The sequence below is a fragment of the Rhinolophus sinicus genome, linkage group LG10 (assembly GCF_036562045.2).
Source record: "Rhinolophus sinicus isolate RSC01 linkage group LG10, ASM3656204v1, whole genome shotgun sequence".
Taxonomy (NCBI): Eukaryota; Metazoa; Chordata; class Mammalia; order Chiroptera; family Rhinolophidae; genus Rhinolophus; species Rhinolophus sinicus.
The window spans coordinates 102,421,226-102,435,188 of record NC_133759.1 but is presented as its reverse complement, the minus strand read 5'-3'; the positions used below and the strand labels follow the sequence as shown (position 1 = coordinate 102,435,188).

Below are 13,963 nucleotides of genomic sequence, written 5' to 3'. Positions count from 1 at the left end.
GCCAGGAGCGTGTCCGTAATGGTGCCCTTCCATCGGCATCCCCTCCACCCCCCAGTCCTACAGCAGCAGGTTTGTGACCAGGCCGTGCCCAGCCACGGGCCACGGGCATTTCCCTCTGCACTCAGGCACATGGTTACCTACATAACAGACTCAGGTGGGGACAGCTTACTAGGACAGCTGTTTACCCAAATGATCACCAAACTGCTGGGAACACGCCAGCCACTGGTGTCTGGTCCCCTGGCCTTTGCCCACGAGTGGTAACTGTGTGCCTGGCCGTGTTCTCTTGTTTCCGTCCATGACTGACGGCCCTTTTCTCATCCACATAAGTCTCTTTTCAAGCTGATGGACCCCAGCAGGCCTCCTGCTCCCCTCAATTCCTCTTCCTGCTGTTTTCCTTCTTTCTGTCATCCTTCCCATCTCAGAGATACTGGAGGTAGAAAAAGAGGTCTCTGGACATGTGTATTGACAGGTCCATGGTCATCAGATAACAGAGATTCTGTGACTTCCGCTCAACAAACTGGTTGCCCAGCGGCTGACACAAACAAGCAGACTGCTCATGACAGTAGCCATCCTGGGCCCAGTGCTGCCTCTGTAGCCAAGTCCATCCAAAGAATGGGCACTCGGCTCCCTACCCGCCCCAGACCCACGATCATCTTACATACATTCTCTCCTGGGGAGAGGCTGGAGGGCAGGGACTCACAATAAAATCACGTTGCTACGCGTTTCCACCCCCTGGTCTATTAAAGCATCTCTGTGATCATGTACCAAGTGTCATTGTTCTGAGCTGCCCGGGGAAGGGGAGGGGGACTCCAGGGCAGGGGCAGGAGCCGGTGAAATGCCAGATGACATCAGCTCTCCCAAGACCCGTTTCAACCGGGCTTTAGTTTTATGGTCCTTCTTGAAATCCTCCGAGGTCTCTCCTGTTTGAACTCGCCCCAAAGAGAAGAAGCCTATTTCAGTTCGTCCTCTCCTACTAAGTATTTCTGGCAGTGACAAATATACATTGAGATTGAAATTGACTTTTAAAGCTCTGGAAAAGTTAAAAATACTTTTGGGTGGTTATGAGCATTAGGCATAACAAATGGCTCCGAGAAACCCTGGGTAGTTTCAGTAATGAAATATGAAGTGATGGAGGTGGCATTACAGGCTGGCTGTGACTGGGGAACGAACTCTTTCGGTTACGTCCGTACGCCATTATTAATATTTCTGGCTCCCACTCACATAAAATATTACACTCCGACCCCCTCATTATTACAAACCAGGGCAATAACAAAAACAGCAGGGGGGAAATGCTGGAAAGAACACATTAGTCCGTCGAATCTAATTGCAAAATCATTTTATTAAAATGGGTCAGTGGCTCCATTGCAGAGGTCCGCCAGTTATAATCTAACTATACTACAGAGAGCTATTCCTGCTAACTACCGCTGCTCTCACCTTGATTAAAACGAAAACGCATTTAATCGGCGGCTGTCCCCAGACACAGCCCAGCCGGGGCGCGTCTTCAGGCTCATTGTGGAGAAGAGCAAACTGTGCTCCGTCTTGTGTTCCTGCCTTTGATCAGCACTCGGGGATCCTCCGCTTTGCAAGGATCCCCCCCTAGACACTTCTGAAGGAAAAACATATGCATATGTACGAAATGCCCCTTCACACCGTCACTGCGTGGAACCACTTGCAGGGGACAAGAGAGGGCTGTCATTTAGCAGGGTTTGCAAAACGAAATTCACCCAGGACTCGGCACACGGATGTGTCTGCAGGGGAAATGGGCAAATGGCCCAGGTCAGAGTTAGTCAGTGGGACGGATGCTGGCAAGCCAAGGGCGAGGGATTTGCATAAGGCATTGGGCCGGGAAGCCGCCCAAATAACCATGGGGATCCGTGACAGATTTTGCTCACAGAAGCCTGGGGGTGGAAGGTGGAGTGAAGGAGGTGGGTAGGGAGGGAGCAGAGAGAGAAAGGAGACAGGTCCAGGCCTCTGACCCCTTGTTTTAGGTAGAAGGTTCACTTGAGAACCAGAGACCCACCACGTTCATTCTCAGTCAGGAATGAGTACAGGTTGATAGTGGGAGAACCAAGAGGGTGAAAGACACCGGCTCCCCGCCTCGCTGCAGCCCACGGCGGGAACACACCATTCAGCTTAGCTCCATCAAGAGGGACTTCATCACCATCCCGAGAAGGACTCAGAGAAAGGTTTTGTCAAAACAAGCACGCCTACAGCAAAGCGTAGTACTAGTCACGTGGGCGCTGGTAGTATCCTGCCTGGGTTTGTCCCTCTGCCATGTACTCAGGGACCTGCGGCCCTCAGTTTCCTCATCTGTAAAATGGAGTCATAATAACCACAGCATTTCATGAGGATTTAATGGGCTTACCCATTTGAATCTCAAAGAACAGTGCCTGGCTCGTGGTCCATGCTCAGTAAACGTCAGCTAATGTCACAGGCTACACTGATGTTTTAGCGGCTTCCAGCGTGCCAGATGTTCCAGTAGGTTCTAGAAAAAACAGTAGTAGAATCACAAACATCTGGACAACTCTTGGCCCTTTTCCCAGAGCCCTTTTACTGCTTTGATCTTCCTCGCACCTTCACAACAACCCCTGTGAGCTACGTTGCAATTATTTGATGCCCATTTTACACGTGGAGAGACTGAGGCGAGTACGTGGCAAAGCCTGGAGAAACCCACGCCCTCTGCTGCTAAAACCTCTGACCTGCCAGTGCCCCACGGGGCTCCTCCTGCAGATAGGATCACCAAGGGACTCCTCGTAAGCGACTAGTAAGCAAACAAACGATGTTCACGTTCTCTGGAACACTTAAGAAATACCCACATACGGGCCTGGTGTGCTAGTGGCATCCCACTGCTGCGTTGGACAAAAGTGGACCCAGCTCTCATTTTGAGACTAGCATCGCGCTCATGAAACATTGATGGGGAAACAATGAAGAAGACCCGGGATCCCCATCAGCCGGCTGGTGTCTGATGGGAGAGACAGCTGCCCCCGTCACCTCGGACGCGACGTGTAGTCGCACAGAGGTTTGCCCAGGTGCCAGGGCCCTTCCTGGCCAGTAATGCAGCTCCCCAGGGCACCTCTCAGACAGCATGTCGTTCGTCCTGTTACCATTACTGTGCAGCCTCGAGAGGAATTAAATCTCGAAAACAATAAATCTTAGCTCCACCGGCTTTTAGCTCATCATCACGGGCCTTTCACTACCATTAAGCAGGGCTTCCTCTGACAGGCAGAGGGGGGCAAATCTGACCCTTACAGGAGTTGTTTTTGTCTTCACAGCGTTTTGAATTCCTTACCAGCTTTTTTTTAAAGGATTATCAGGCAACCCTGAGCCAAATTCCCAAGCCTGAGGGCCGTGGGCCCCCGCTCCCCGGGCCCCCCAGTTGCAGTACCGTCTGTCAGTATGAAGCGAGATGTCAGTGGTCATGGCGTGCCATGTGCTGGGCCTCCTTTATCGTTTCGTTACCTACTTAGGCCCCGAGGACAGCTAAGCTTCTGACCCCCTCCCTTACCTCCTTCCCACCCCTGGCATAGCCCCCCTCAAAGCCCCATCAGAATGTGTCATTTGGATTGTCATGACCATGGGCACCATGGACGAAGTAGCCCCCTGAATTACAGGCCGATTCTGTATACAGGTGCCTTCTAGGAGCATTTCTCTGACTTTCATCAGCTTCTTAAAAAGGTCCGTGACCCACAAAAGCATACGAGCCTGCAGAGCTGGGGCCTGGTCTCTGAGAGCACCGGGAGTGTTGAGTGACAAAGACCAGAAGGAAAGTGAGGGGCTCGGGGGGCACCAGCAATGTGGCCAAGGGGCAATGCTGTGCCTGTCCCTGTGTCCCTGGACCCCCACTACCCACAGCCTTGCCTGGTACTGGAAACCCCGGTGACACTGACGTCCTTCTTTGACCCCGCCCAGGCTCAGAGGATTACCGCACCAGGTTCAGCAGCGACTGCTTCATGGACCTCGTGTGCCCCGACAAGTGTCGCTGTGAGGGCACCATTGTGGACTGCTCCAACCAGAAGCTGGCCCGCATCCCAAGCCACCTCCCCGAATACGTCACCGACCTGTAAGTGCTGCCCAGGCGTGAACGTGCTCCCCGCCACACACACCCTCAGTCACCCTGAGCCAGCCCAAGCAGGGTCTCCGGGAGGTGGCCCCCTCCTGGCTCAGTCACATGGGCTCCCCTTGGCTGTCCTCTACGTCCTGGGCTGAGGGCAGACAGCCAGGCACCCCCTGGGGACAGCTTGCTCGCACCTAAAGACAGTTCATTCATTCTGAACACCTACTGTGAGCCAGGCACTGTGCTAGGCCCACCAGCTTCCACAGTGAACAAACCACACAGTCCCTCCTGGCCCTTATGAGTGTACAGTGTAACTGGAAAGATGGATATTAAATAAGTAATTGTCTTAAAGCGAGACAGCAACTAGGATGATTAGCTATATCTGAGCCTCCAACTATCCACGCTACGAAAGGGGGGTGTTGGTTTATCCAGAAAGGGAAGAGCTAAAAAGTTACAGCCTGGTGGGGGTGAGAACACACGGAAGCTGATGGACCTGGTCCGATGCCTGTCTTCTCCCGTCTTCCTGACATTTGGCCAGTTGCTTCTCAGATCTGAGTGTCAGATTCTCAGCTATAAAATGGAGGCAGTGATCCTCCTTCCTTGGGTGTCTGGGAAAACTAAGTAAGAGAATGCAAGCACAGAATTCTTCTTGAATCTGGAACCCAGGAAATCCTGGAGACATGAAGCTGGTCCTCATTCTTATCACTGTTATTCTCGCTGCCTTCACGAGTCACAGTAGCACACGGCAAGGCTCTTTCACACATGGCTCTCCTGCTGTCCCGAGCATGTGTGAATGTTGGGCACGGAGTCCCTTAGCCGCCCCCAGCAGAGGGAAGTGGTCATAAAGGAGCTGAGAGGCTTGGAGCATTGGGAGAATGTGGGGAAACCTCCCTGGGGGGTTTAAGTTGTCAGTGGGCCTCTACAAAATGAACGCATATCACTCACAGTTGATTCGGTGCTGAGTACTCAGAAAGTCCAGCACACCTCGTCCCAGGGGCTTCCTCCAGGAGGAGGAGCCTGGCCTCTCGTTTCCTCCCCTCACTCTTCCTCTCCCTGCTTCCCTCCACCCCACCCCAGCCCAGGCTGATGGGGCAGACCCTGAAGTTTTCCATGGGTCTGTTGATCTTGGCTGAGTGTGAGGTCCAGGCGGCAAGTCAGCCGAAGCCATGGGGGTCCCGGAGGGGGGGCGCCCGGTGGAGGGCAGCAAAAGAGGTACCGACCTCATCTGCTTGCTTCCCATGTAGGCGACTGAACGACAACGAGATATCTGTTCTAGAGGCCACTGGTATCTTCAAGAAGTTGCCCAACCTACGGAAGATGTAAGTCGGCTCGGGCCCTCGGGGGACTAGGCGGAATGCCAGGGCGTGGGGGCTCCCTCAGCCTCCCCCGACCCCTGCTATGGGCATGTGTCGGGAAGCAGGACACGAAGGCATGGCCGTGGGCACAGACCACATTGAAGCGGCATTGTTTGCACATTGCCAGGTGGTGTGCAGAGCGGGGTTCCATGCCATCGCCTCCGCTCACCCCAGTCCCCATCCCACACCCACTGTCGACCCCAAAGGGTGGTGGGGAGGACTCAGGAAAGGACCAAGAATGGGACATGGGGTCTAGGGTGCATGTCGCTTAGTGATTTTTATAAGGTGACAGTTTAAAGGTTTGTTTTTAAATGGCCTCTAAAGGCCTCGGCCTCAGTGAGGCACCTTGGAGAGGAAATGCCAGCTGCTTTGCACTCTCTAGGCGTGACCAGAGTCTGTGTTTGGGCAAAGGGCCCACGTGCTTTTATGCTGGCCTTTCCACTGCCAGGGCTGCCTCTGTCACACCCCGGTGCCTGCCCAGGACTTCGGGCCAAATCATAAACATAACAGGAACGATGTTATTAGCGTATTTATCCTGGGCCAGCAGCTGTGTCCCTGCATCCTGTGCTTCGTCTCCTTTAGTCCTTGCACATTTCACCTGCTTGATGGTGGCCTCACATCCCCTCTGTGCACATGAGGAAGCCTGCAGAGCTCAGAGAGATTCTGGCACTTCTCTAAGAACACACAGCCAATACACATGAGAGCTGGCATTCAGGTTCGGGTCCTCTGTAAGCACAGTGTGAGGTCAGGGTTGTTTCCCCTCCGCTCCCCTCCCTGGTAACCCCAGCAGAAGCACCAGCCCAGACGAGGGGCTCTTTACCATCGCATTCCCATCTCCTTGACCCCTCTCCCCACCCCCACCCCTGCTCCACGTCTCCCAGCCTTAGAATTCGGGTCTGCCCCCGGGACAAAGGAAATATGGTCCAGCCTCACGACGCACAGATCCTAATTGCTAATTTGCATCCTCGCTAAACATTACGTGTAATCTCAAAATCAATTCTCGTGGTGCTTCCATGGTCCTTCATAAACACGGTCAGAGCAGCAAAGCGTTGAGTCTCCTCACATGCATGTCGCCCGCCGAAATCGAACAAGGCCACGCTTTCTTGTTTCCGCTCTCATACTGTAAACAAGTGTCTTTTCACAGTATATTTAGTGTCACTTTTTTTTTTTGTATGTCTGTGCCATTTGTTGGCGATTTCACTGTTTAAAATGGCACAAAACAATGCTGAAGGGCTGCCTAGTGATCGTAAACACAACAAGGCCGTGATGTGTCTTGTGGAGAAAACACGCGTGTTACATGGCTTCGTTCAGGCACAAATTGTAGTGCCGCCAGCTGTGAGTGCAGTGTAAATAAATCAGCAACGTACGGCAAGTAAGGGGTCTTCCTTCCTACAGAAACACACGTCAGACAAGGTTCCGCACTGACCAGAGGCTCACAGGAACCTAACCCTTCATTTCCCCTAGGAGCAGTGGTCCAGCATTCCCTAACTCATCCTCCTGGTGACTTGGTAACACACAACTACAGAGAATAATGAGAATTGACTGCAATTATTGTTTTTATCTTGTTCTGCACTCTCCCACCCATCTGTCCCCTCCATGCGAGGAGAGAGTGCTTCTCCAGCTCTGTGCAGCATCTGGATTCCATTAGTGCTGTTCAGCCTTCCTCCCTCCCTCCCTGCCCGCAGTGACTGCTCTGTAATTGGGAGCTGCGGAGAGCACTCTGAAGGGACAGCTGACAGCGGGGCACACGTGGGTCCTGATGAGGGTCGTGGCTGTCTGTGTGGTCCCCTGTAGCTTTAGGGACCCAGCACAAATATCACTTGTCTCCAGCCAGGAGAGAGTTCTTTTTAATTCAACCCAGTGAAATGCACCCTTTTTTTTTTTTAACTTCAAGACAGAAACTTACATAAAAGTATTAAAATAAGTAACGCTGGTCAAGTGCATATTTGCGTAGTAACTGGATCAGGTAGTCTTCGCTTCCATAAAGAAACATGGATGCTCCCATTTTAGGTGAAACTCAAGCACTTTGAGTCTATCTTTCACTGTTCCACTTTGACAGGACTATTTTTGTACGCCAAGGAAAATAATAGTGCGAATACACGATAAGTGGCCTCAGCACCCAAGCGACAAAAGGGAGTGGTGGGGACTGTGGCAAAATGTAAGCCCAGTTCCCAACAAAAGAGTGTCACTCAGCAGGTGCCACTCAGCTCATCCCAGTATTTCCCCTGCTGGAATGTAGGTCACAACTGCCAAATGTTCCCACTTCTCCAGAGCAGCCAAAAAAACCCAGATGTGAGGAAAGAACAGACAGGCCTGCCCCTTCCCTGCTGTGTAACCCTGGGAATGTCCTTAGCCTGTCTGAGCCTTAATCCCATTATTTGCATAACAAATAAATCCACCTTCCTTGTAAGTTACCCCCCTTACTATTTCTTTAGCATTTTTTCTTTCTTTTTATTAGTTTCATGTGTACAAAACACTGTAATAATTAGACATTTATCATTTATACCCCTCACAAAGTGATAACCCCCCTCCCCCAATCTACGACCTCTCTGACATCGCATACAGTCATTACATTTCCACTGTCTCTATTCGTAATGCTGTACTCCACTTCTTGTAACTATATATATATAAAATTATAGTTGACATTCATTATTGTTCAGCTTCAGCTTCAGGTGTACAGTGCAGTGATCAGGCATCTACATCATCCCTGAGGTGGTCTCCCTAATGAGACAAGTGTCCATCGGATACCCTACATCTTTACAACATTATTGATTACATTCCCCAAATTGACTTTCGTATCCCCGTGGCCATCGTGTGGTTACCGATTGGCAGTTATGGTGAAGATCAGAAGTAGGAATGAAGAGATAAGACGGAAGACATGGCCTGTGGCCCTGGGACTGGGGCGAGAAGGTGCAGGAAGACAGAGGACATCTGAGTTGAGTGACCCAGGGTTACTGGTCATATATTTACAACAGGAGTTGCAGACTCAGATGCTGTCCAGAGCCCCGGTTGTGCACACATGTGCAAGGGGCTGGGTGCAAGGCCACAATAAAGTAGCAATAGTAGTAAAGAACAGCAAACCGTATCAGGAGCTAGCCACTAACACTCTATTCAAACGCCTTACTCCGTGCCACACAGCACTGATGTTCATTCTTTTAACCCTCACCAAGAAAAACAAAAGAGCTTGGAGATTACTTCATTTACCAATGAGGAAGCTGAAACACAGAAAGTTAAGTACCTTGTCCAAGATCAAAAATCAACAAGCAGTCCAGGAGCCAGGAGTGGTGACAGGGCTGGTGAGCGGGGCAATGCACGCACCATACAATGGCAGTCAGTATGTGTGTGCATGCACACGTGTGCATAAATCCATATAAACAATGCCAGCCGACCAACCAGGTGACCCGATGGGGCAAATCCAGTCCCAACAGCCACCAGCTGCAGCCACTCACATAAAATAACTTGATGGCAACTCCTTTTGTTAAGTAAAGAATGCTTATGCGCTGGGACCACCCGTACACCCCATAGAGGTGGTGGGTCGGCTGGCTTTCTGCCCATCAGCGTCGTTAAAGCCAGCTGTGCCTGTGCCTGAGTGTGCTGAGCTTCCTCAAGAGCTGTGGGGCCAGGGTCCTAAGGTTACACTCTTGATGGACCCTGACAGGGCCTGTGGGCCAGGGAGAGTGAACACAGAGCCAGGGGTTTAGACTCCGCGTGCCCTTGCGAGCCATGCTGAACCTCTGCGCCCTTACCTGTCAGGTCAGAATAACGAGATCTCCCTGAGTATCACGTGGGCTAAAGGGTGCAGGAGAAGTGCGAACTGTTACCCACGAGGATTATTAGGACTGTGGTCAGCCAAGGCCATTTTTCAAATGACATCACATTCAGAGCACAGTCGAGGCCTCTCTCAGGGGACTTGCAGGTCACTTCTGTGGAGGAGAATCTCAACCAGAGGCTGGAAAATGGCAGCCCCCCACGTGGGTGGAATTGTTGGCTATGGTTGTGTTTTTAATAAGAGTTAATTGCCCACTTTTTTTCCCCTTTCTTCCGCCTCCTCCCCCCACTCCTGTCCAAGCCGTTGTTTCTCAGTCTACTTGTGTAAGACACAGCTCCCTGGCCCATGCTGGTATTATGAGCCTTGCACTCCCCCCGGATGAGGCAGTCGGTCACTAGTCGGTTGCCAGTTATCTGTCAACTACTCACAGCAACTCACGGCAGCTCTCGCCCGCCGTTCACGCTGGCTGCCGGCCACTCGTGGCAGCACAAGGTAGCCCGCGGCAGCACATGGCAGCTCACGGCAGCAGCACATGGCAGCTCACGGCAGCAGCTCATGGCAGCTCACGCCGACCTCCGGGTGCTCACGGCAGCCCAGCTCCAGGGAGAGCTGTTGTTCACAATCTTAGCTGTAGAGGGTGTAGCTCACTGGCCCATTTGGGAATGGAACCAGCATCCTCGGCGTTAGGAGCATGGTGCTCCAACCACCTGAGCCACCAGGCCGGTCCCCAGATGCCCACTTTTAAAACTCAGGAGTTTGCACAGGAAAAAAACAAAATCTGGATTTCTGGCATCTCAGAAAATCAGAAGTTCTGGCAGAACTGGACCCACATTCCCACAGCTGCAGTGAGTTGAGCTGCCGTGTGCTTACACGGGGTGTGTTTTCCTAGTCACGGCCGTGTCCCCAGTCTTGCTGCCAGCCTTAAGTTGCCTGCCTGGACCTTGGGGACATTTGCGCTTACAACCCCAGTTTGAAATAGGATTCCCACCTCAAGGGGAGAGAGCGGTTCGTGAGGATGACAGGACCTCCCCGACTGACACTGAGCCGTAGTGCTTGCTCAGTCATGACCCCGTATCCTCGGTTTCCAGAAAAAACCCTTAGCTCTCTCTCCCTACTGCCTTTCCGTCTGGGGCTGGGCTTTAAACAGAACTACAGATCCTTTCCTGTTGCCAGACAGAGTTTATATGCTGTCCTGCAAAGCTGGAGAGAGATGGACCTAGAAGAGGCACAGCTTCCGCCTCAGGCTCAGACTTTGCAGAGGTGCCATATGAATCCCAAGCCTCCAGGGTCCTCGGTGTTTCTTGGGCAGAAGGAGAACAAAGTCTGAAAGGTTCACCCAGCAGCTTACAGAGGCAGCGGGGCCCAGCGCGAGGTTGGTCCTGCTCTCATGCCTCTAAACCAGCCTGGGCCTAGGGTGGGAGCTCCTGAGGCTGTGTCCTCTGGGGCGTGAGACCCCCATCCTCATCAGAGTCAGAGTTTGAAGCAGGGTTCCTTCAGGCGGTTCTGCAGAGGCCTGACGCGCTCCGTTTGTCTAGAGTGCTTGCCCCAAGCTGCTCTCTCTCTTGCTCCAGCCCCAGTTGCCTGCAATTTTGAGCAGTACTTTGATGGATGGAGAGAGAACAGCAGCCTGGTCTTCTGGAAAATTCTATCCCCCTTTTGTAGTCTCCTTATGTTTTCCATTCTCCCAGCCCAAGGAAATCCAATTCACAAACCTTATAGTAATGTGATGTTAATTTTGCTCATTTAAAGAAACAGATGTCAGGAGATGGGATCCCTCCCCCTTGATGGGTGCTGTAACTCACCTTCATGGCTCGGCCCAGCTACTTTAATTCCCCAAGAAGCCTAGCTCCCTGGAGCAAAATCCTCCTCCTCCAGCATTTGGATGAGTTATAGCTGCAGGGCGAGCCTCTCTCTCCTCCCATGTCTAGTTCGGGGGTAATTTGCAGTCTCCCCTGTACACGACCTTCATTCCTGGGTTATCGCAGACCAGGACTACCAGGATTTGTAAGAAAACCAGCTGAATTTCAGGAGAGCCAGGCAGGGAGCAGAAATCCAGTGTTTGTCTCCCGACTTTCTCTGATCTTGGGGGAGGGGTTCTGAGGAGGTTTGTGCCTGTTGCCTTGGCAGGACGGCAGGACGGAAGGGGCTGGGGGACGAGGTTATGACAAGGAGTGTAGAGGGGCCGGTGACGCAAGAGTGGGACTGAAGCGTAGCGTTTCTCCCCCACACCTGCCCACCGCTGGGGGCACTGCCGCACCGTCAGGCCCAGCACTTACTTGGGAGGGGGGTAGGCAGCCCGCATGGAGCCCTTGGGTGCCCATTTCCACCACTTGCTCCGAGTCTGTCACTAAGGGAGGCTTCAGCCCGAGACTTTGCTGTGGGGCCGCCCAGAGCTTTGGGAGGAGGGCGTGTGAGAGAGGCCACAGTGCCCGGGCCTCGGCGAGGTGCTCTGTACCTGCAGCAGCATGCCCAGCGGCACTGTGGGCCGCCGGTCCATCTCCAGCGTGCCCTCAGCTCTGCCGGCCTCAGGGTGCTCAGCCCCTTAGCAGCTCTGTCTCCACCCGCATGTGGGTCTTCTTGTTCACAGAACAGGGTCGGTTCCTGGGCGTGGCTCTGACCAGCTGTTGGCTTGGGAGGCTGGATTCCTCCCTCAGCTGGTGTCAGCGCCATCACTTCCTGCTCCGCCCGTCCCACCTGGGATGCCTTTCAGGCCTGGACATTGGGGTGGCCCATGGAGAGCCCGGGAAGGATCTCCACAGTGCTGCAGGCCCTGCTTGCCGTTCAGACGTCCTGTGAGGCCTGCCACGTGGCAACTGGCATCGGAGGGAAGAGCCTGCTCTCAGTGATAGGACCATGTCCATGTTAGGGAAGCACCAGACCCAGAATTCCGCAAAGTAGGCATCTGAGGAAGCCGGTATATCACGTCACCACAGGAACAGTAACTCAGGAATAGGCAGTTCACTGAAGGACTTTTCATGTACCCGAAAGCTGGCCTCAAATCCAAGTTCTATCAGCTTTGTGACTGTGGGCAAGTTACTTAAACTCTCTGAACCTCCGTCACCTCCTCCATGAAAAGAGATGATGATAAAAAATAAGAGCCATCTGGTAGGCCTTGTTTTGAGGATTTGTTGTGACTCTGTTGGCCAAACCCCTCACGTGGTATCTAGTACATAACAAGTGCTCGAAGTGTGGTGGCTAGAAAGCATCCATTTACATTCAGGGATCTCAACTGGTGAGAGAGCGAGTTCTGCAAATGTCTCACCCACCCCCCACCCCCCACCCGGGGGAGCCTATCTTATATTTTTCTCATGCCCTCAAGAATTCTTGAGATTCACTGCTTAGCGAGAGTATCTGTTGAAAAGAGAAAGTGAACTTGAGAATCACTATTTTAAATCTACTAGTCTCCAGAGCATGGAAACGATGCTGACCCTGAAAAGACTTCAAACCCTCACAGTCTGCTTCACAAAGGTAGCCCCCGCTGTGTGGATGGGGGTCCCTGCTCCCCTGAGTTACAAGTGCTGTCGACCAAACGACAGGGAGTTCAAAACCGCGCTCCCCAACATCCAGTCTTCCAGGGGTGCCCTGGAGGGTCCCCAGCTGGCTGCAGGGCTGGTGGTCCCTTCTCTGCGTCTGTCCTGACCCATTCTGTCCCTTCTTCTAGAAACCTGAGTAACAATAAGATCAAGGAGGTGAGAGAGGGCGCCTTCGACGGCGCCGCGGGCGTGCAGGAGCTGATGCTGACAGGGAACCAGCTGGAGACCGTGCATGGGCGCATGTTTCGTGGCCTCAGTGGCCTCAAGACCCTGTGAGTGCAGGGGGCCTGGGCCAGGGCAGAGGGAGATGGAGGGCAGGTCATCAGGGAGGGAGTGTGAAGGCTGGCGGGCCGGGTGCGGGCCTGGCCTGCGGAATCCCTTTCTCCTGGGGCCATAGTGGCCTCAGACGTTTCCCACATTTCCCAGCCCTTGAGAGGAAAGAGCTTAACATGCTAAGCACCGCGCAACACACACACACACACACACACACACACACACACACACTAATGTAGAGACACATAGAGATTCGTACGAGAGACATGCTGAAAGAGGCACACACACACTCATGCATTTACTCACAAATATAGACATATACACATGTACATAAAAATGACATCCGTACGCAACGTGGAGCTAAACACACAAGCATGCATACACGTACAGCACACACATATGCACACAAGCTAATGTCCCTCCTCCCAGAAATATACATACATTAGCCACCACTCGGTATGTACGCATGACACCTGCCTCCACTTTAAAAGGAAGCATGTCCACATACATTTACAGGTAGTCCCCATGGGGACCCAGGCCCTGCTGTCATAGGACAAACCAGCAATGTGACCGGTCTGGGCTTGGAGGCGGCAAAAGCTTCACACACACATGCATGCGCGCGCACGCACACACACACACACACACACACACACACACACTCTGTGGCACCGCTGTGGGAAGGAAAGGCTGCTGCCTGTGCTCTCTCATCTCCACCCCTCTCCCTGCAGGATGCTGAGGAGTAACCTGGTCAGCTGTGTGAGCAACGATTCCTTTGCTGGCCTGAGTTCAGTGCGACTGCTGTCCCTCTATGACAATCGCATCACCACCATCACCCCTGGAGCCTTCACCACACTCGTGTCCCTGTCTACCATGTAAGTCCTCCTGGGTTCACTGCACATTCACTCTGGGCTCCCCCCCTGCAGACCTCTCCCCTCCTACCTCCTAGTCCTTTTTGGTCAAGGTCAACACCCATCTATAC

The 13,963-nt window shown here is 52.8% G+C and overlaps 1 protein-coding gene across 1 annotated transcript in view; it reads left to right on the top strand.

Moving 5' to 3' along the window:
* The window catches only part of SLIT3 (slit guidance ligand 3), a 551,973-nt gene that overhangs the window by 472,748 nt on the left and 65,262 nt on the right, over positions 1-13,963 (top strand). Inside the window, exons 15-18 of the mRNA XM_019740962.2 lie at positions 3,910-4,060; positions 5,299-5,373; positions 12,840-12,983; positions 13,713-13,856. Of these exons, the coding sequence (XP_019596521.2) occupies positions 3,910-4,060; positions 5,299-5,373; positions 12,840-12,983; positions 13,713-13,856 (514 nt within the window). The remainder of the gene's footprint in view (positions 1-3,909; positions 4,061-5,298; positions 5,374-12,839; positions 12,984-13,712; positions 13,857-13,963) is intronic.